Source organism: Sparus aurata, chromosome 14 (assembly GCF_900880675.1).
Source record: "Sparus aurata chromosome 14, fSpaAur1.1, whole genome shotgun sequence".
NCBI lineage: Eukaryota > Metazoa > Chordata > Actinopteri > Spariformes > Sparidae > Sparus > Sparus aurata.
Window position 1 is genome coordinate 17,891,965 of NC_044200.1, and position 22,151 is coordinate 17,914,115.

The window sequence follows — 22,151 nt, forward strand, 5'->3', positions numbered from 1 at the left end:
CAGTGTAATTGCTGTCTGACTTTTTTTTTTTTTACAGTTAAGTGTTAATTCTAATTACATACATCTATATATAAAGTTCAAACATACTATAGTACTCTATCATCTAGTATTTTTTAAAAGATAGCTTATTTTACTTGCTTTTCACTGGTTGTAATATTACATTCAGTGATTTAATTACATACATAGATATCTGTACTGTGTCTACTTCAAGGCATTCTATCTTTGTGAAAGAACTATTGAGCCTGTCTTTTATTGGGTTCAAGAAATTCGCAAGCTTCAGCTTTTAGTGATCTATTTCATTAATATAATATCTATCCATCATACAGCTCAGCTCGCTTGGAACTAGTGCAGAACCAAGATAACTAGGTTTAGACTGAGGTGTTAACCTATACAGCACGACACGAAAGAGAGAAAGAGAAAAGTTCATAAGAATTATCAGTATTCAAGACAATGACAAACTTCTTTCGATAAATTCATTTATTATGTTGTGGGACAACATTTACAAACCTTACTGTGCAAGTACAGCTGTTGCTGCGTTCTGACGACAGCATGCCCTGAAAACATGGCAAAACATCTCCCGTCTCCCTATTATTAAAGACGACACAATTCATCTTCCTCTGGTGCTGCAGTTGAAGGCATCAAATAGCATTTTTTGTAGAGTTCATCGATACGTTGGGCAATTCATGAATTTGGGGCTCGCACAAGTGATAAGCTCTGCAGAAATGCGAGCCGAAAACAATACATTTGTATTAATCTCGTGAAATTATGTATCCATTCATATCATAGCTCCGAAGAGAAAATTAACATTTATTCACATGGCGTTTGTTGATTTAGTCAATGAGTATGGCCCTCTGTGACAGGAAGAAATAATCATATTTACAAATATAACAAAATAACAGATTCGAGGGATATTTGCCATAAAATATTCAATTACTATACAAACTGATTCTCAGTCACAGCATTTTAACAAGAGTAGAACAAAAGCACTTGTGGCATCATAAATTAACAATCACCCATTTCCAACTACATATCATCTGACCTCAATGCTTCATTTGTTCCATATGTTTTATCCAGGCTATTTACATGCATGTATGCAACGCAATACCAGGCTGTGGTTTTATCGCTATGACTTATTTAGAATACAAAAAACAATCACTAAAAACACCCTCCGCTAAGTCAGTGAGAGAATTAAAACATGGAGCTTCAAGTGAGAGAAACTCATGTGACAAACTTTCAGTGTTGCATGAAAAATAACCCTTAAAAAGTATTACAATCTACTGTATGAGTAAAACGCTTGAGAACAGTTGTTCGGGGGGGCTAATGGGTCAGTGGTTGCGAAAAAAAATCAGCAAAAGTGAACAATCAATAAGTGTGAAAATACAATCAGTGAATATACATTCAATTGCAGTGACTAGAGAAATCTACCCACTGTGAGCTAAATGAAGACTACATGAGGTTGAGGCTCAACTGGTCTTTTATCATTCCTCACAAAATGACCAGAACAGTAAATGAACTGAATGGAAAAACAAACCCCTGAAAAAGGAATGACAGAACAATGTAGCACTAGTTTAAAATCAAGTTAATCTCAAGATAAGGGCATACTCTGCCGAAAAAATAAATCAAACGAGGAACATTTATGGACTGGATTCTAACAGGCAGAAACGGTTTTAAACCTAAAACATATCATTATGGTTATAAAGAGGGTCATCTCCCTTGATGAATCCATAGTGGCTTGCATATTAAGGCTGCATGTAACATTGCAAGACGATTTGTCAGACTGCCATCCCAGTGTTTCATTTAAACAATATATAAATTCACTCATACATTTCATTGATCTCATCTAATATATACTTGAAAAAGCTATTATTTTTGTAACAGCATAAATGGGATTCTAAGTAACATATTTTACACCGACAGCAATTTTCCTCTGTGATCTTCCTCGTCTGGAATCATCTGGAAACCTGCGGTTAATTTCCATCTTTGCACAAGTTTCTGTGAGGGTCAATCTGTGACCAGCATCGATATCTCAAGTGGTCCTTTAATAATCTGCAACTTCTCTCTTCTCTGTCTCCATCCGTCTCCCGCACCAGTCCAGCCCTCACCAACAGGGAGAAAAGGGTTGAAAATAAAGCAGAGCCTTCTGGTTTCCAGCCGCACTGTCACCTTCTCTTTTCTTCACATTTGTTCACCTGTGATGAATCATTACTGGATGTCTTCGACATAGTTAGCAGGATACAGGCCCGTCTGTCCGTCCTTGAGCCGGCCTTTGCACCAACCCTGATCATCTTCTTCGCCAATTTTGGTGAACTCGTCCCCTGGAGAAAAATGAAGACAAGCATTTATGTTGGATGGGTCTCAGCCCAGAATAGACCCCATTAACTTTTGGTGCTGATCCGGATAAAGGGATGGATACAGGATTTTCGTTCACTCTCTTTAACATTGCAACAAAGGGTGTTTTTAACATTTTCAATGAATTTTTCAGGAAAAATCTTAGCTACTATGCACCTGCTTTGAAACTCAGCTCATCCTGCTCCTGTCCTTCATAGTCATAGAGTGCTTTGACGGGCACAGATACGACTGGAGAAGCCGGCTCATCTTCAAAAGGATTCCCTTCCCCGTTGGTGGAGAAAGGGTTGTTACCACCTGTGTCTTCATCCGACCAGTCTGGAGTCTTCTCCATACTGCTCGCACTAGGTCAACAGACAAAAAGAGCAACTTCGTAAATGTATTCCAATTTTTCTCTCAGGGCCTAGAGCACTGACGGGAGATGGCAGGGACAAAAGTTCAGAGTTAGAAAGGGGAGAAAAATAACTATAAAACACACAAAAAGCAAAAAATGGTGACTACAAATCCGGGGACAGCTTTGTGATTCGTCCTGAAAACATTCTTTTCAGTTCTAAATACATGGAAAACGTGCTTACATGGCATCAGCGCTACAAAGCAAGCATTCAGTTCAGGCAGCATGACAAGTGATTCAAAAACTGCTTCGATGACACTTTAAGATCAAGTGAGAGTGCGCACGATGCTGAGACAATGCAACAAAACAACATGACCACGTATCGAAAAGGCACATGAAAAATACAGCAACATGAGACCAAGCAAGACAAATCATTGTTGTGTGAATGCATGATTGGATTTTAACCTGAGCGGCCAATAGAGGGAGCCACCTAAACACCAGAGAGAACTCTCTCTGACAAGAGTTAGAAGTTGAAGACAGTAAACGCTCACACCGGCACACACATAAAGGATTTACAGTCAGATCTGCTCAGTGTCTTTTATTGCAAATTTCACTGTTGACTTTGCTTTTTTCTTCTGCAATTAAACAATTGAGATGCAGTCTGATTGTTTGCTCAAAGACTGACACAAATTTGAATCCAAATTGTTCTTTTTTGTATTCTGTATTTTATTATTATGCACCCAAACAACCAATCTATGAACATGTGTCTAATAGTTAGATCTGACTGTAAGACAGAGACATATTGGGATTTCCCGCAGCAGAGACATGCGCCTCCATGCGCATGACTTTTAATGTTCTGCAAAACATGGCACTGTTAGGAGCGAAAGACAGACACACACTGGCTTTGTGTGCAATGCAATTCCACTGACCATGCAGAGCAACACAACAACCTGCCACCTGAGGGAGGAGAGAGGGTTTCAATGAAAGAGGAAGGGAGTAAAGTGAGTAACCAAGAACAAGAAATGGCAAGAACGGCGATCCGCGAAACAAAGATAGAAACAGAAAAGGGAGGTTGTGGGTGGGGCGGAGGTGTTTTTTTCTCCTGTTCACCAACGTTTTTATTTCCTCTTTTTTCACACTGTTGTGGTTGACTGTAGTCTGCTGCTCCACGGCCATCTCCTCTTCTTCCTCCTCCTCCTCATCTTCGTCATCTTCAAAGGGGTTTGAGCCCACTGGTGCTGTTTTAGTGGGCACAGTCAGGCTGACAACATGGGGCACAGTGAGAGACGGGTTGTTGACATGCACACACACATAAAAACACACCTTTGACATACATGACCTGTGGACAAGTTCAAAGAGGGGCAAAGCCAGGCGGAGCTGATGCTAATGGCCAACGTGTGTTTTTAACAGCCAATGCTTTTTCATATTCTGGACCTATTACAAAGGAGATAGAGTGTAACCCAGAAGATAAACACCATCTGTTCAATTGTCCAATCACAGGCAAGCTTCATATTTCTTCACATGTTAAAGTTGTGTGGAGGGGGACCGATACTCGTTTTCTAAACCCGATGTATCTCTTTACAGGCCATTAAGTATCTAACGGTGTATGAAAAGGATGCTAAAAATGTGTTTATCTGCTTAAATGTATGTTGTAAAGGTTATCATAATCAGCTAACAAATTAAAAAATTGCCATAGTAGGCATGAAATCCAAGTTTCATTAGCCAGCTAGCTATAATGGCATTTTTACATAAATAAATCTCTATATAATATTTCCTCACTGAGAGCTGGATGCCTGATTTAATTAATTTTAATTGCAGAGCTCCCATTTCAATAATACTTATCAGCTGGTGAGGATGCTGACTTTATGCTGGGTAATATTCAGCTTCAGCCACAGATTTCTAGCATTTTACAGTATGGAGCCATGCGGTGATATTTAAGATCCCCTTAAAGGGATCTTGTTTTAAAGCAAATCAGCTGAAAACATTATGAAGTCAGCCAAAGTTTGCTTGCCAACTTATTTCTAATAAAATATGTCAGCAACTAGAAATATGAACCCTGCTTTTATAATATCAGTCTGAAATCAAGGACATATTATGACAAAAATTACTAAGAATCTGTGATTGTAAATTGCACATGTGCCTTGTTACAATGGAATGCCATTCACATGTAACAACAGTATCTAAGACGGGCGGGGTTCAGTCAATAGTTAATGTGGCTTTGTTTCAAGATATAAAGGAAGCAGTAATTATTGTTTTTCTATGCGAGTGTCATCACCAAGGCAGTACAAACAATCAACAAAATAACTGTGTTTTGGACTAAACAGACAGAAAAGACACCATGAGATCAATTTCCCGTGCGACACATAAAACATTTAAATGTCAGCTATGTATTATTATGTGGGTGCAAAATCTTTCTTTTGAAGTCCCATGGGGGCAGTTTACTTCCTGTCATTGTCACTTTCTGCATCAAGTAACAAAAGCATACACTAGCCCTCCACCTGTATCAGAGGAAACACAGGGTTTCTACTCCCTGTTTACAGAATTACAAGACCATGAACAGCTGAGTGTGAAGCCCAGAAATGTGAACATCTTTGTTTGTGTAGTCATGCCATGTTCTGCCATGAGCTGAGCCGGAGGAGTTGTTACAACAAACACTGCTCTCATGGGAGTCTGGCGCAATGTAACATTGGATGGTTTTAGTCAACAAACAAACCTGCAGTTATAACTATTCAAAGAGCTGTGTTTCTGTCATATCCAATCTGTGTTAAAATCACCAAGTTTAGACAACAGAAAGGGAAATTAAAACAGGATAGGAAACGTTGATACAAAAAAGGGCTGGCGTTTTGTTGCAGATAAAATAGTGAAGTCTGTTTTTGAACTTCAGTTAATGTTACTACAGAAAGATAATAGTATCTGATTTCCCTCTCCAGACGCTGTAAATCCTCCAGTCACACCCATAGACGGAGGAAACGACAGGAAAACAATGTGCTGTTAATGCTCGATGGGAGTCAACTTTCCCAAGTTCAGAGGTCAAATGCTTGACATTCTCTTTGGTGACTCCTTAACACGCTCCTCTACAGCTCTCATCACTACAGCACACACATTCAGACACCACTTCCCACTGATATCTGGACATGGGAAGACAGCAGGTGTTTGTACAGTAAAATAAGGGAAACCTATTACCAAGCTGCAAAGGAATGTGAGGAGTAAAGGCCAAGTAATTATGACAGATTGTCCAGACACAGGACAAGATAATCTTCAGTTAAGGTCTGAGCAATCCTCTCATTTTACGCAAAAATTGAACACACATCTTCACAATTGCTCTCTGTGCACCGACTTTGTGATGTGCTTTTTCACCGTGATGATGGATGCATGAAAGCTTTAATCTTAATCAGCTGTTTGTTGTCGTTTCCATGAGTCGCTGATATGTCCTTGGTGCTGTTGCCACAACAGCAAAGACGCATTTCTCAACAGGGAGCTCTTATCATGACTTAAAAAAAGATTACATCACGTTACTAAGAACTGCCACTCACGCCTGAAGTGGCTCTAAACCCTGACAGAGTGGTTTAATTGAATTCATATGCCATTAGATCATCAGAGAAGTATTATAATGTTGCTAACATTTTGCTTTAACTTCAAACAAGTCTGTGATGTTGCACTGTTACACTCAATCACAAACCTGATGAATCCAGGTGCAGGTGTTTGACTTGACCACTAATCCAGACTTCTTGAACTTTTCCAGCGGTAATATTGATGCTATGAATGTCTCGCTGTGTGTGAGTAATATTTCCCTTTTATTTTTTGGCTCCAGGTTAGCCATGCACCAGCCGACTCCAGTCACACAGGAAGAATTCTTTTCCAACTAACTGCAACAAAATGTTTACCGTCACCAAGGAAACGGCCGTATAACTACACGTCACTCCCGGAGCTTCCCTTATGTAATGTTTAACAAGAATTTTTTCAGAGGAGGACACTGTGTGCTGGATTATCTCTGATGTGTGGATCGTGTGTGTGTGCTCAGCTAGAGACAGAAAAAGCGAGTCAGTGAGCGATCGGGTATCTACCTGCTGCTGGTCTTGGCAGGCTGCGCAGGCTGGTCTGACCCAGTTTGACTGATGCCTGTCAGAGTGACTCCCTCCGATGGCTTCTTCTTTTCTCGTCTGCTGAGAGTTCGGTTTAGATCTATGGACCAGTCCTGGTTGAAAACACAGACTTTAGAGTTTAGTATCACATTTAAAACTGTGCCAAATGTGGCAAACTGAGTGGTTTAGCTTCAAAACGTGCCTTCAGAGAGAGTAGTGATAAGACAGGTTGCAGGCATGTGCACAGCAATATACACACACACACTGAAGTGGTCCAAAAATCTGTCAAGAAGTTCTCAGGCTCTTAAACTGTATCTGGATTTTGAAACTGTTCATGAACGTGTGTGTTTATAGTACAGTGTGGGCCTGAGAAAAAGAGAGACACAGCCATGTACAGTATCCAGCACCTGATGGAAAGAAAGAAACACAGCACCAAGGAGTCGCCCCTCCACCAGAGGCTAACCAGAGGAGAGTGAAGAAGATACTGGAACACAACAAAGAAAAGAAAATGTTTTTTATGCACACAAAGGCTGATCTGAATGCTTCGAAGCATCTACCGTTGATATGGTAATCACAACCAAATCAGTATTCTAATGACCGGTCACACGTCACGAGTTATAGCCTATCAACACAGAAGGCTTCTGTGCCACAGAGACTGGAGCTACTTGGAGTGCGTCGAAGGAAAGGCAGCGGGTACTGCCAAAGTTGCAGTAAATATCACAACTACATGATCTATTTCTATGATGGCTAGCATGCCCAGTCTCTCAGTTACACCACAGAAGTCAAAGCCTACAGGATTTGACATAACTTTACAGCTTGTAAATCACTTCACCGATTATTTTGCATCAGAAAAACACAGCGCCAATCTGCCTTTTCTGTGTGTTCACAACAACTCCACATTGAGATTTAGGGAATTTTATTTTCAAAACTAATAATGACAGTTAAAGTGCGTTTAACACTATAATGGTTACATTTTGCCATCAATCCGTGGCTCACAATCATGCCAATAAGATTTGAGATCAATTATCTCTGAAGCTTCTAAGCTCCAAAAATGGTATTTGGGATAGCCCTATTGCAAACAGATATAGTTAGAAATGTTGCACACAGGCCTGGTTTCATTTTTGGTGAACAAACTTCTACGTTCACAATGACTTTTAAAAAGCTTATTTGGATGATACTGGAAATTTCCAGCATCCATCACGACATGGCCTGATAAATCAGACAAGCTTTCTGATGTCACAGCATGATATCAGTCTTGTTTTGGAGCCCTCTCAAATGAATCAAGAGAATTCTGACAGCAGTTGTACTGTCCCTCTTTCATATAAAAGATATATTACAACAGCAAGAACGACCTCGGAGCTTTCCAGAAAGCTTGTCTGACTCCTCTGATTTATCAGGCCTCTCAAACTTTTAAAGATCAAAAGGTCTTTGGGTCTGGCTCATGACCTCTTAAATCATTGCCGAGCTACGGTGCTACCATGTGACATAACGCAGGAGGAAGGGGCCACTGAGAGGTCAGAGTTCAAAGGTTAGAGAGAACCGACAGTCAGAGGTGTGTCATGCTGGTGTGGAGTAACTCTAGAAATGCGGATATCCAGGAAGAGGAATGTAAACATCTTGCTGTTATCAGGTAAAGTAAACAAAGGTATATATGTTATGTATTTTCACTAACATATTACAGCGTGGACGGTTACATGACGGCTTTGTCTCATTACTATTATTTGAAACTTGGATACAAGACGCAAACACAACCACTTCAAACACACACACACAGAGATGGAAGCAATAAGGGGTGAGAGTGTTGTTAGAAAAAAAGAGGATCTCCCCCCCCCAATGGCTGCTGTGGAAAGAACAGCCCTCCCATGCAGAACTCACTACAATGGACCTTCTCTTAAAGGAGCGAGGATGGGACCAGTCCAAAGTCTGTCAGACACGGGGAAAGGGAGGCAGGTGTAGATCAGGGTTAAAACACAATCTAATCTGAAGATCAACTCGAAGAAATGTTAGTTTGTGAATGCAGAAATCCCTTTCAGAAGCATACTATTCTGGGGAATGCTCCAAAAACAAGCTACACAATCACAAAAAGAGCCAGTAGGTGCAGAATAATCAAGACATGAATGTGCTGCATTGCTCTTGCAAGATTCTTTTGGATATCTACCCTGCTGGAGCTGTCTAACAGGTTATGTGTTACTTGTTTTTGGTGTGTGATTATATTTCTTTGCAGAAGAAGAATAACAGTGTGGTAATGATTGAAGTGGAAGAAGGTGCCTCATTGGACCAACTATGCCTGCAGGAGCACTCAACAGCAATATAAATTTGCAGTCCAAGCGCATGCAGCTCCCCCCCTCCTCCTTTTCCTTGTCTTTTTCTCATCCCACATCCTGCTGAGAAAATGACATAAACTACATGCCTCTCATTGCCACTCTGACAGCTGAGGACAGATTTACTTCCACCCCTGCTGCCAAAAAGTATACTTCAATGACAAAAATGAAACTGGGCTATTACTCCTGTTTGGTCTACGTGTAACTTTGCAAATATTGCTGCCCTTGGTGGGGGTTTCTTTGGGACTTATTGTTCCATTACTGCTGTCGTCTGGGCTTGTGGTTCTAACACCTGATCCTGGGAGAGCACTAGTGGTCTATAAGAAATATAATACTTAAAATACGTTAAGATTGTAATTCATTCATAAACACCTCACTAAATAAAATAGCACTTTCTTAAGAGTTCATGCGTTTAAATAAACTGAAGGACCATGATCTAATGTGTGTCTGTGACATGAAAACTTTATGGGAACCTACTGAGAGCCGCTATAAATGCTTCTCCTCCATCAAACATTTAGCCCTCCTTCTCTCTTCTTTACTCTTTTATTTGATTAAATCAAGAGTGTAGTACCTCAAACTGTGGCCAGTTCATTGGCATTCCAGGGCCTGAATTGGCCCGGAACCATTTCAGGTCCTCTTCAGCATCTGTAGCAGAGACTGTGTCTTCCAGCGTGTGGTAGATTGTCTGGAATCTATGGAGACAGTGTTATGCATAATTTTCTCGGGGAAACCTGAAATGTCAAGCATCTTAAACAGCTGTAACAACAACTCCTGCGATTACAATTTATTTTTATATTGTCCTGTTTCTGACCTGTGATTGGTTGAGAGATCCAGGTGTTGTTTAACCTCTAGCAGCAGCTCTCTGAAGAAGCGGATGCGTTTGTCTTCAAATTGCTGCCACTGCTCAAACACCTGCTCCATGTTCTCCATGTACTGAGGGGTCAACTTGTCGAGTTCTTCCAGGGATTTCTCATAGCGTTCTTTAGTCTGGGAGAAAAAGGACAGATATTAGAAAACAAACTCCTGGAGATGTTCTTACGTCTTCCTCACCACCCAACACAATATGGCCCAGTGTTCATCACATAATCTATAGAAGCAGAAAAAAAAGATTTAGGAGTAGGACAAATTCTTATCAAAATTGATTTGGGCTGGGAAAAAATCTCATTAAAAGGTACAAAACTCTGTAGCTTCCAAAGAATAACATGGGTTTAGCTCTTCTGATTCTGAAAGACTGTTATAAGGCAGCTAAACTAAGGCCTGAAACAGGCTGCTCTACACTTAATTATAAGGATTTACACGAGCAAGTAATCTTGACACCCCACCTAGTCATTTTCTAAAGGAAGCCCTACCTTCTGCACCTCCTGCTGACACTTCTCCACCTTTTCCTGGAGCTTCTTTTGGGCTTCAGGGTTGTTGTTGCTCTCTAATTTGCTGTTGGTCTCTCTGCTGGCTGCCAGCTTCTCTTCTTTGCAGGCAGAGTGGTACGATTTCTTGATTGTCTCCATCTGTGGATTCAACCAATAAAATAAAGTGAGATACAGGCAGTGGCGGATATCTTGTAAAATAACCTGGAACAGCTGTGGAAAGCAATTAAAGATTGGTGTCAGACTGAGGGATTTAAAGTTGAAACAAGTTTTCCCACCCCAAGTGTTGCAAAGACAACTGGATTGTGTTCAGTTTTCCTCATCCTAGCAACTACCACCAACACATGGCAAAACGTGTGTTTATCCAATGATTCAGTCTATAATAGATACTTGAAAGCAGGTAAAAATGGTGTAAGGCAGCCAGCATGACTGGATCACTAGTCATTGTTTAACCAGCATTTAGTGACAGCATCTTTCTGGCATTATTTTGAATCTTATAGCAACATTTGTTTTAAAAGATCATCAACTGTCCTAAACATAGCCATCTGTTCCCAAAATGTACAAGGACATTTAATTAGATTTTGTCTTTGTTAGCAGCCTGAAAGCCTGACTAAATGTGTGTCATTCCTCTTTTTGCATCACTACAACCCACTTCTTCCTTCAAGAAATTTAGTAGAGACTCATGAGTCTTGGAATCGCTGAAGTTAACAGTCACAGATGTATGATTTTATACACACACACACACACACACACACACACACACACACACACACACACACACACACACACACACACACACACAAAACAATATATTACAATATATTTGTTATATATGCATTATGACAACAGGGATTATCCACTCCTCTGTCACTTTGTTTATATTTAAACTCCAACAGATAAGTATTGAGGAAGCAAACTTATCCGTGGTGGCACTATTTGAGTGTCTTGGTGTAACCTGGGACAAGGCCAGAGCAGCCATGTCCCTACTAAACAAACTATGAGGTCATAAGTAGAGGGCACTTAAAAATACAGCGACAGCAGCTTGTCCTCCTCCCTAATTTGACATAACAGGCAGTTGAGTGTTGCTGTTTGTCAGTGCAGAAAACAAATTGTCAATCCACTAAAACACAAGAGGGCTGAGTCAAATGCTGTATCTAGTTTAGCATGTATGTGTCTGTTATTGACCTGCTGCCCACGTCACATATGTCAGCTACTCATTTTCTAGACCAGTTAATTAGCCTCATTTCCTCCATGCCCTCCACCACTTGTCCCTGTCTGTCTGGTCAATCAATAAATCACTATGGCTACAAAACTGCATTGTTCTGTCCCTGCTCAATGAAAAAGGCCAGGATGTCACCACACATTGTGACATCACACACACACAGGAAATGGGGGCAAGGAGCATGGTGGTTACGAAACGTCCCGTGGCTTTGAACAAACAAACACTTCCATGCGCACACGCTTATGAGCACAAACAGGAAGGAATGTGCGAGTAAACAGGTTGCTAAAATGAAAGCAGTAGTAGGAAATGCATTGACCTGATTTTGAACTAAGAGGTGCCAGTCTCCCTCAAAGCTCTCTGTGTTTCCTTCCCTTTTACTGACTGTCAAGTAAGTACAGGATACACTAACTGGCTGCCACCTAGGCAGACTTTGGCTAATGTTTGGCAAAGCTTCTTATGAAGCGAACATGAAGTGCAACTGCGGTTCCTGCTCTGTTGTTGTTTAGTAGGCAGGTAGTCATGGAGGGAAAACAATAGTGAGTCAGTAATATGTAATCATGTGCACTGAAGGGTAAAATTAATAGTTATGGCTGTAATCAGTGACTTGAAAAATGGCTGCCCTGTGGCAACTCCTCAGTTGTTCATAGTTAAGAACACATTTGTTAGAAATAAATATATCCAAACCTCTTTGAGTTTCTTTGCCCAGGGTTTCTGAGCCTTGCGGAAGCCGTCATCAGCCTCTTTCGTCTCTTTGAAGCCGCCGATCATCTGTTTGTGGTAGGCATCTCTCTGCCAGTTCTTCAGCTTCTCGTAGTCTTCCCCCATCAGCGCTGCTTTCACCTCCATGTGGAGTTCACTCACTTTCTCCGCCTCCGTGCACAGAGCGGACCACGCTCGCTCCAATGTACCATACTGAGGACCTGAGGAAAGAGATTTTTTCCTTCTATTATTAGTCATTTTCTATGAATGGCTTTTAGGAATTATATTATGAAAAAGTATGTCTTTTGCATTAGCCCATTGTTGTGACCTGATACACATTGTCTCTTAGACAAAAGCACAATATTTTCTAAACAAAACATATTTCTCAATACAAGTACTGACAATATTCCTACCTTTTTCTATGAGTTGTCGCCAGCGCTTCCCCCATTCTGAGAGCTGCTGTGCATAAGACTTTTCAATGCGTGCCCGCTCATGAAGACAGTTCATGAGATCATTGCAGAGTCGGTTGCCATCGTCTACCCGTTTCACTGTTCGCTTGTAGTTTCCAACCTGAGAGTGAGCAACATAGGAAACAGATAGTTAAAAAAACGAGGATTCATAATTTATAGCAGTTTTTATATCCACTGGATTTCTTCCACTTGTTTCACCCGCTCCTGCTGAGATGTAAATGTCATCTTACCACAGCAGTTTCCAAAACAAACATTCACTATAACAGAAGCGTGACCTTGGATTTAAGAGCGGGTAATGTGAAAGGATTTTAAACATCTTACCTCCCAGAAGCTGTCACTGGAGACATCAATCATGGAGTCATCGTAGGAGCCTGACATCTCTGCTGCCCTGAGTTACACTCAGTGTGTAGGGCCTACAAATACACAAAAAACAGATAACGGGTCATAAATGAATGCGAATGTTTTCAATTGCTACATCTGCCGAAGATGATCACACTTAAGTGAAAACAACTGCACAAAAACAAGTATTAGACCATAATACATCTTATAAATATGTCATAATCACAAGCTGTGTTCCTAAAATACAGTACTGAATGATCCAATAATAAAGACAGCAGACTTCTTAATTATATATAGCAAAGCACACACACTTGTTTTCTATGTGCTCTGAAACCAACAGCTAAGAGACACCAACATCAAGCCAACATCCTGTCACAGTGACACTCCTCAGAGACTACAGCTGTGGATCAGTGATCAGAGTGTGTATACTCTTAGTAAGAAGGAAACAGTACAGAGAAGTGATAAAAAGAGACATGAAGGGGAGTGGAAGTGTGCGATCTGGTTTGAGAAACCAAGCAGCAGGTGGTTGTTCTCGTTCATTTCTATAACCACGCTTCCCTCAACACACTGCACATCGAGTTTCAGCTAAACTAAATGTGTGTTTCTGAGAGAGAGAGAGAGAGAGAGAAAAAGAAACTGTCATGAAGCACACAGCGGGCAGCTTCCGTTTCCTTCAGACGGGTACGACAGTCGGTCCTCTGTTTCTTTCCTCTCCCCCTCTTCTCTCCTCACGTCCATCATTTCAAACCCAACAGCCCCACGAACAGTCTCCCTTTATTCCTCTCCCCCATCCTCTTCCTCTCTCCATCAGCCCAGAGAGTCTCCTCTCTTTACAGCTCTGACTGGCCCTGTTCAGATCTAGATCTGGTATCTTGTACCCATATATATTCACATCGTGGTGACGTCCAACTGAGACAGACTGCGGGCTTCAGAAGTCGCCTCAAATTGCGTCTCGAGTGACCTCTTAAGATCCGATTTTACTTTCCAGCTCGCATTAAATCGCACCTTCAGGAGAACAGCAACCACTAATAGGAAATAAAAAATAAATGAAGCCAAAGCAAGTAATTGATTAGTCATTTAGGAGAGGAATCATCAATAAGTAGTGGTCATCTGCCATCAGTTTCACAGAACAGACTAAATAATTCATTTATTGCTAAAAGAATGATTGGTAAATAATTGATGATGAAAATAATCACTGACTGCAGCCCTTAAGATCAGCCATGCAAAAAATTACTGTATGAAAAACAAATTTCCATACCGAGAGGCATTTCTGTTCACGCCTATGTGAGTTTTGATGCAGTACCGATATAGATAAGTGAGAGATAACAACTCTGCTAACAAATTGTTTGTATTAACACTAACACACAACAGAAAGATGTTTGATAAATATTCAATATACAAATATTAAATAATCTCATATCAAATTAACTTCAAAGTTGAGCTGAGACATAAAGTTGAAAAGATAATGGGCATTTTTCATACTTTTGATTAATCAAGTCGAGCAAAAATGCAAGATATTCCTGGGTGACAGCTTCTTCTTTCTTTTGGTTTTAGACAAAAGAAGGCACGTTTGTCTAGTTTGTCTGAATCGTCATGGGGCAAAAAAATCAATTGGCAATGAAAATAATCATTAGCGGCAGCCTAAGATGGCAAATATGTTATGTTGTAAACAGAAAACTTCACTCAGATTTAAATAAGTAGAAATTACTTAAAAACAGCCACAACAAAAAATACAAATGAAAAGAAAGATGATGATTATGAATATGACTCAGAAATACAGAAATGTAGTCTATAAATTTGACAACAATAAAATTAAATGAGATAGTATCTGTGTAAGCAAGCTTTCTGTGCAGCAAATTTCTTGGTACTTACTGCCCATCCATTCTTTATTAACCGATAAAGGCACGACATTCAGACACAACGGTCTCTTTCTCCATCGCTCACTCTGATCGTCTGTCACACTCATTCAAACGTCACTAATATCTGTCAAAATACTCAGCTCTAATTTGAAGCCATCCACTTGTGATCGGATCATCACACATGATGCATTTTAGTGCCAAGTGTGAACACACAGGGCCTCTTTCAGTTGAGTGAAATAGCGAGACTATGAGGGCTGGTTCTTGTTGTATGAGTGTGTGTGTGCTGGTCAGTGGTCAGTGGTCCGTGCCCTCCAGGGCTGGACGTGGACAGAGGGCTGTATTGTGGTCACAGAAGCTGAGGAACAATTCTCCCTTTAAGTTTGTTTGTAGTTTTCAGTCAGGTCAAACACACACACACAGTCACAGTCACACAAACAGATGTTGTCCATCACTATTTCTAGAGAAAACCACATGTCAAATTTGACTCAACTTCCTCATGAAAGAAAGCCTTGATAACAGACAATATTAGGTGTGTAGAACATCTGATAAGCATTAAATACTTGAATAATGTTGCGATAATTTTTATTCAGAAGCTTTAATATCTTTAACGTGATGACATTTTACAAGTTTGACAAGTGACAAATCTAATCTACTAATCTAATGTCTAGATACATTCGTTAATGAAGATGTGTCAGCAAACCAGTCAACAGTCAAGAGTTCATTACATTTTGATCAATCAACTGGAAACCTCTAGCCTTGAAGATCAGAAAATAAAACATGTATCCTGTGTCACAATGACACCATCAAAACTGTTCCATTCTGCTCTGTATAATATTAAAAGCTGAATAAAGTTGTGGATTAATCAGAAATTAATTTGTATCTACTAAAATGTTGATAATGTTCAGTTTCCAGCTACTCAAAGGTGAGGATGGGCTGCCTTTTGTTGTGAGACATGACAATTAACTGAATATCGTTGGCAAAAAAGTAAATCCTTTTGGACTTAGATGATATTATCATTGTTATTACAACATATAATGATATTGATTGATTGATTTTCAGTCAGATTTTGAAGCACATTGAACCTGGGAGCTTTGGCCACGAACAACACACAAAACAAATACTGAATACTGGCAGAAGTCCAAAGTTTTCTGTGTTGCCTCAAACCCTCATAAGCATTAATATTAATGTGCTTTGCGGACTGCCTCAGACGCAAAGGGAAAACCTATTAGAGTGTTTAGTGGTGAGACTCTTCCCAAATTATGATTGTGTGTAATAGAAAATGAGGAAACAACAGCAGCTGCTTTCTAAGGAGTATAAAATCAGACATTATCCAGCCCAGTGTTGTTCTCTTGTCCGTTCTGCATTTCCCAAACAGCTGTCCATATTTGTCATTCACCAATCACTGCTGCAGCACAAGACAGGGATACACAAGGGACAAATGGAACGAGCCACAAATATCTTCTCTAAACATGGCAACAGGTCGTCTGACATTAAACTCTGCTGAGCACAATATTCCACTGACAGCAAGGCCACAGCGGCACAAAACATATCCAAACTATTGACAATTTCGATATCTGGTAAGAGTAAGAATCAAATATCACACTACTTTTTATGTTTCACCTTTTAAATATTAATGTGATCATAGTATCACAGTAAAGATTGTGTTGTAGTTACACCTATGTAGATTGGGTTTAACAATCAAGTGGCTCTACTTGCAACATTTACAGTGAGAAGGATGCAGATGTATGGAAAACGACCTCGCATAGCAAAAGATTCTTAAGCAACAGCAGTTCAACGGGAATTCCTTCATCACAAAAGCTCTTTCCCATGTCTGGTGTAATCAACAGCAAACAGGAACAGCCGTCTGCACACCCATGGCTCTGTAGGACGCGGGGACTGCATTAAACAATTGAACGCGGCTTGACCCAGTACTGTAAACAATGCTCATGGCTAAGTCGAGGTCTGAAGTCCACTCAATCTGTCACTCTACAGGAGAATGCCGGACAATCCAACACTGTGTGCTGCTATGTACACACAGAAAAAAAAAGAAACCCACAGAGCAAGGAGCAGAATTTCTAGAGAGAAAGTACTTATCTGACATTGTGTTCTTGACTTTAATTCTAGCATGTGACAACACATAAAACAATCTTTCCTGCCAAAACATGCATGATTTCATCAATCCTGGAAAAACTTGGCTGAATTGGGGTTCTTAAGTTGCAGGCTTAACAATTATGTAATCAAATACAACAATGATATCCGCGGAAGTCTGATAAGTAAATGTACCGAGCATGCTGGAATTTGGAGTGAACTAGAATGGTACTCGATAGATTGCATACCTCTGCCTAGGCCCACCTTGTTTGAAATAAATCTAATCCATGATCAAATAAATCTTATTTAAATCCCCTAGATCCAGATTTTTATTTGGGTCCCAATCAAATTGTCACTCATAGATACCAGTCACTTAAATTGGCAAAGGAAATGTTAAAGAAAGTGATTCCTAGACTGTCCTTTTATCCGGATCCACACCAAAAGCTATTGAGTCTATTCTGGGCAGAGATCCATTCTCCATCAAAGTTTTGTGGAAATCTGTTCAGTAGTTTTTGTGTTATCCTTCTGACAAGCCAACCAACTAATGGACCCTGGCAAAACATAACCTTCTTGGCAGAGGTAACAAATGCATTTTAGCATATTAAGAAAGTTCCCACACTGTCATTACTCATCTAACTCCTTACACAAACACATCAATATATAGTACGGTTAACAAATATCAGTAGTTTGTTGATACTGTGGATAATGATTCAGGGAGCGGCAGCTGACTGTGACAAGTGTAAGCAAAAGGGGGGGGAGGAGAGACATATCAAGACAGAAAATGTCTGTGTGTCATTAAAAGCACATGGAAGCTTACTGTACAGCTGGAAACGAGAAGACCTGAGTCACATTTAAGTGACAGACACACAAGATGTCAATGACCTGTCCAATTGGGCCAGGGAGGGGAAGAAGACAAAAGGGAGCAACAAGGTATGCAACATCTCGGGGAAACAATCCCTTGTGTATAAGAGCATATTCTTTCCCACAAACCACCAGCGAACTGTGTATTCAGCCAGTGTTTATGTTTCTCGGAGGGCTCTGGAGGTTGTCAGACAGTAACAACGTCATGAATGGAGCTGAGGGGCAAGAAACAACAGGATACAAAGAACCACATAGATGAGCACATACTGAACTGACGGACACATGCATACCTGCCCTGAAGCTGGGTTTGTTAAGTTACTGGGTAAAAAACACAGTCAGAGCACCAGGAAACTAATCTAAGTTAATGCAAGGACATCAGCTGATTAATGTCACACAATCTCAACATTTCATTCTGCCTCAGTCTGGCAAGCCTAATCAGTAACTGCTAGAGGGGAAATGTGTGTGCAGTAAGTGGAGTTATAGTGTTATACTGACACTTCTCAGCCTTGTCTGCATCATTATCAGTGTAAGCAAGAACTCACACTGCTTATGTTTAAAATGAGATTGCATGTGCTACTCCCCCAGGGTTTTAACAACAGGAGGAACCAACTTGTACTCTTCTTTTCAGCTGGTTTTCTTGCTTCTGGCTGACCATTACAGCTTAAAAGATTAATCAATTAATTGAGCAACAGAGATTAATTTTGCAACTGTTTGTCAAAATCATCAAATGATCATTAAAGTCATTTTTCAAGCAAAAATACCCAAAATGTCCTTGTTCCAGTTTCTTGAATATGAGAATTTGCTCCATTTCTTCATCTTATGTAATAATAAAGTGAACCAGGGGTGCACATGACGAAAACTTTATCATCAATGCAGCTACAGTCCATTTTGGTATACATCTGTCTGGTCTATAAATGGGTAGCAAGTAGTAATGCGTTCCCATCACCTTTACCCTCTCTTCAGATTACTTGTATGTCCATTAAAGTGTCAAAAACCCAAGAGTATTTCATTTGCACCGTTATAAACTGAAGAAAACCAGCTAAAATCTTAATATTGAAGAAGCGGCAACCAAATAATTTAAATCAATTTGGACAGTTAATCTACTAGTTGTGCTCAAGATTTTGTTTAAGGAATTGTAACAAGCACTTTTAAGTATTTTCAGACTTTTAATACATAAAATAAACTTAACAAAAGCACTCAACTCAGTTAAATCCAGAGAGTAAATATCAATCAGGGGAAGTGAAGGAGAAGAGTACGATTATATAACAAAGAAGCTTAAAATTACTAGTAGTACTCTATTCAGCAATGCCTTTATGTCTTAATCACATGAATATTGCCTCTCTGACATTTTTTTGTTTCCATTTCCTTCCTTTGTTGCATAAAACGACTGCAATACCTCACAGGCGGGGAGTTCAGCTGAGCTGATCTATCCCTTCAATATTGCGGTTTCACAGCAGGACGTTGCTAAATCCCGACTGAGCTATGAGAGAAAAAAATACAATCATTCCTTTGCTTCTTTCTCTCTACTTGCACGCTTGCACACGAGCTTGAAGGTCAGAAGCTTCCATGGCAATGGCAGGTCACGACCCCGATTTTCTTTCCCTGTCAGTCAATCACCCTTGCCCTCCTTCTTCATGTGAGCTCAACAGCTGCACGTAAGGGACTGCTGATCTCACAGGAATATTTCCAATGTGGATTCTCTCGATTACTCACTGCCACCTATCCACTGACACAGCGTCAAACTGTGGCTAAGAGGCTCCAAAACACCAAACAATGAGCCATTGGATCCATCAACACCAGGTCAACTGTAGCCTCAATATAACTGACCAGTCCGCCTGCTCAAAAACCCCTTGCTCCATGGTCAGGGAGAAACAATGGCATTTGTTCCACACTTTCAGGCATTTTCCACTGGACACGCCAGCAGCATAGAGAGGAACATAATGGAGGGAAATTCAGTATTACATGACAGGGAAGGGGAGATCCTGACGTAACCGGCAGGCACTTTTTCCTGTGGAAGCCCCTGTCCTGCATGCCGCCTCGCACCTCATGTGATGCATTTAAAGTTGCAGACTTTTCAGGAAAGAGCCATGAACACATGAGCAAATTCGTTCACAAAGACAGAGATCACAGAGGAACCTCAAATTTGACTTCAGCATTTGAATTTTCCCGGAGTTTCTTTACTGTACTTACAATAACCAGAAGGGTTCGGAATAAGGGCTGCAAGTCACACCTGTTTCATGCTCAATTAATAATTAAGTCTTTAAAAAACGGCCATTATATGTTCTGAGAAAACAAGACAAAATCCTCAAACTTCTTGTTTAAAACTAAACCAAGCGGAAACCTGTACATTTAGCATCTTCACTCACACTGACATTGGATGATGTTCCTGCAACTGTTCCACGTGTGCTCTCGGAGAACACACGAGGAAAGATCCCTCTAAATGGAGAGCCTAAACAGGAATACCCATTCTAAGTTTAGCCCAGTTCTGTGCTGTGACGGAGCAATCGGTTCACATGGCCCCCCAGAAAAGGGGAAGTAGCAGCTTTTTCACAGAGCTTTCACTACTGCTTTACCCTGACAACCCTAAAGAGCCAAACACATAGATATATGGTCTCTATGCATGTCTAAATATCCCAGCTGCATGACTGGGATGACTGATAACTTCCAGTGATTCATGACAATATCATGACTGTGGCAGTTTGTCATGCTCAGAAGGTTCCCTGTTCCCTGCTGCTTCACGTGATTAATGACCTCGGGTTGAAAAGGATTTGGCTTCGAATGCTTAAAACTATTACAACCACCAACACCCTGACATTGGTGAGATGTATAGTATTTCTTAATGTACATGTAACTTGAGGTTACATGTACGGTACACGAGTCAGGACTGATCTTGGCACATAGCTGGCACTGCGCAATGTCAAAGCACTAGCTGGGCTGAGCCCGGAGCACGGGGTACCCCTAGAAACGAAACCGAGCAGCCAGCAAGACCTGAGCCATCTCTGTCCATTGAAAAATGACCAAATCATACAATGTAAACATGCCATGCAGGGTGGTATGACATGGACCAGAAGGGTTATCTTTACTTGCGAAACCTGCCCCGCCCTTTATCACTCCATGCAATGAAACACTCGTCTCTCCCTGAGTAAAACTACACACGTCTTGACTCAATTACGCGAATTAATTTGGTTCAAAGCCACCACAAGTAAAACATTAAATACTACGAACCAACGGTGCTAGCTTAGCATGAATCTTTGGACTTTTAATACGCTGGAACACCCAAGTTACTGCATCCGTGTTGTAGATATAGTCATAGGGAACGAGTTCAACTTCAGTTTTAGATCTTACTATACATATAAATTCACACTAACACTGTCGTTCTTGAAAGTTTTGCCCAGTTAAATCATTTTAAGTTTTTAGTACATAACAGTATCAACGTCCTTCCATCGGGAAGTAACTTTAACGTTAGCCCTTAACTAGCCCTAATGTTAGCGAATTAGCCACAGCCCCTTTAGTAAAAAGTTCAAACGTACAACACAAAAATCTTTTTTTAGGCTTACCAGGTACAGGTTTATTCCTCTTGATGGTTAAGGTGTAACAGAAGAGTTAAGTCTCTTGTTGGTGCCGATTTACAAATCTTTTTCGCCCCGTTGCTCTGCTCAGCAGCGGGACCATCGATTGACTGACTGACACAAGCGACAGTTAGCCGCAGTGCGGCACTGCACATCCGGTTGAGATTTTTCAAAATAAGATCAACAGCAGGAGAGCTATGCATGGACATGTACATGGACTGTAGATAAGTACATTTCTGCCTTGTACAACATTGTGCATTCAGAGATGGATTTATTTCTACTTTACTCATAAATGTATTTTGATATAGTTGCAAGTTAATTTGTGATTGAGCTTCAGTGTAAAAAAAACCGTCACATGATCACTTCACAACACAAGTTGTTTATTATCGGCCAACATTGTGCTATCACAGATATATTGGCATTGACTTATTTGGTTTCCCATATGAAAACAGAAAACAACTAATTAATACAGCAATTATTCAACTCGAAGATTTAAACACAAATAGGTATTGTTATACTGTCAAATATCCCACCTTTGTTAGATATTTTTGTCTCAACAGTTTGATAACCACATTTGAGAGGTCATTGTACAAAATGTGT

At 40.4% G+C, this 22,151-nt stretch overlaps 1 protein-coding gene across 5 annotated transcripts; it reads right to left on the reverse strand.

The window, feature by feature from the left end:
- Positions 1-456: 456 nt before the first annotated feature.
- Positions 457-21,702, reverse strand: pacsin2 (protein kinase C and casein kinase substrate in neurons 2). 5 transcript variants are annotated; one of them, XM_030439988.1, is made up of 12 exons: positions 21,540-21,702; positions 13,157-13,248; positions 12,779-12,935; positions 12,351-12,586; positions 10,430-10,585; positions 9,892-10,067; positions 9,652-9,772; positions 8,635-8,682; positions 6,742-6,872; positions 3,792-3,938; positions 2,506-2,690; positions 457-2,315 (listed from the first exon to the last, which is right to left on the reverse strand). In XM_030439988.1, the coding sequence occupies exons 2-12, from the start codon at positions 13,211-13,213 to the stop codon at positions 2,203-2,205; spliced, it is 1,527 nt and encodes a 508-aa protein (XP_030295848.1). In that variant the 5' UTR covers positions 13,214-13,248; positions 21,540-21,702; the 3' UTR covers positions 457-2,202. The 5 variants fall into 5 exon arrangements, with proteins under 5 accessions (XP_030295848.1, XP_030295849.1, XP_030295850.1 ...); XM_030439989.1 differs by lacking the exon at positions 21,540-21,702 and adding an exon at positions 15,047-15,137; XM_030439990.1 differs by lacking the exon at positions 8,635-8,682.
- Positions 21,703-22,151: the final 449 nt, after the last annotated feature.

What these genes read in the sequence shown, in the direction of transcription:
- pacsin2 (XM_030439988.1), bottom strand. Translation starts at nt 13,213, where the DNA reads ATGTCAGGCTCCTACGATGACTCCATGATTGATGTCTCCAGTGACAGC. An exon ending in GTCAGCAGGAGGTGCAGAAG is followed by an intron (nt 10,068 to 10,429) that starts GTAGGGCTTCCT and finishes TTTTTCTCCCAG; the next exon opens with ACTAAAGAACGCTATGAGAA. An exon ending in TTAAGAGAAGGTCCATTGTA is followed by an intron (nt 6,873 to 8,634) that starts GTGAGTTCTGCA and finishes GTTTTCAACCAG; the next exon opens with GACTGGTCCATAGATCTAAA.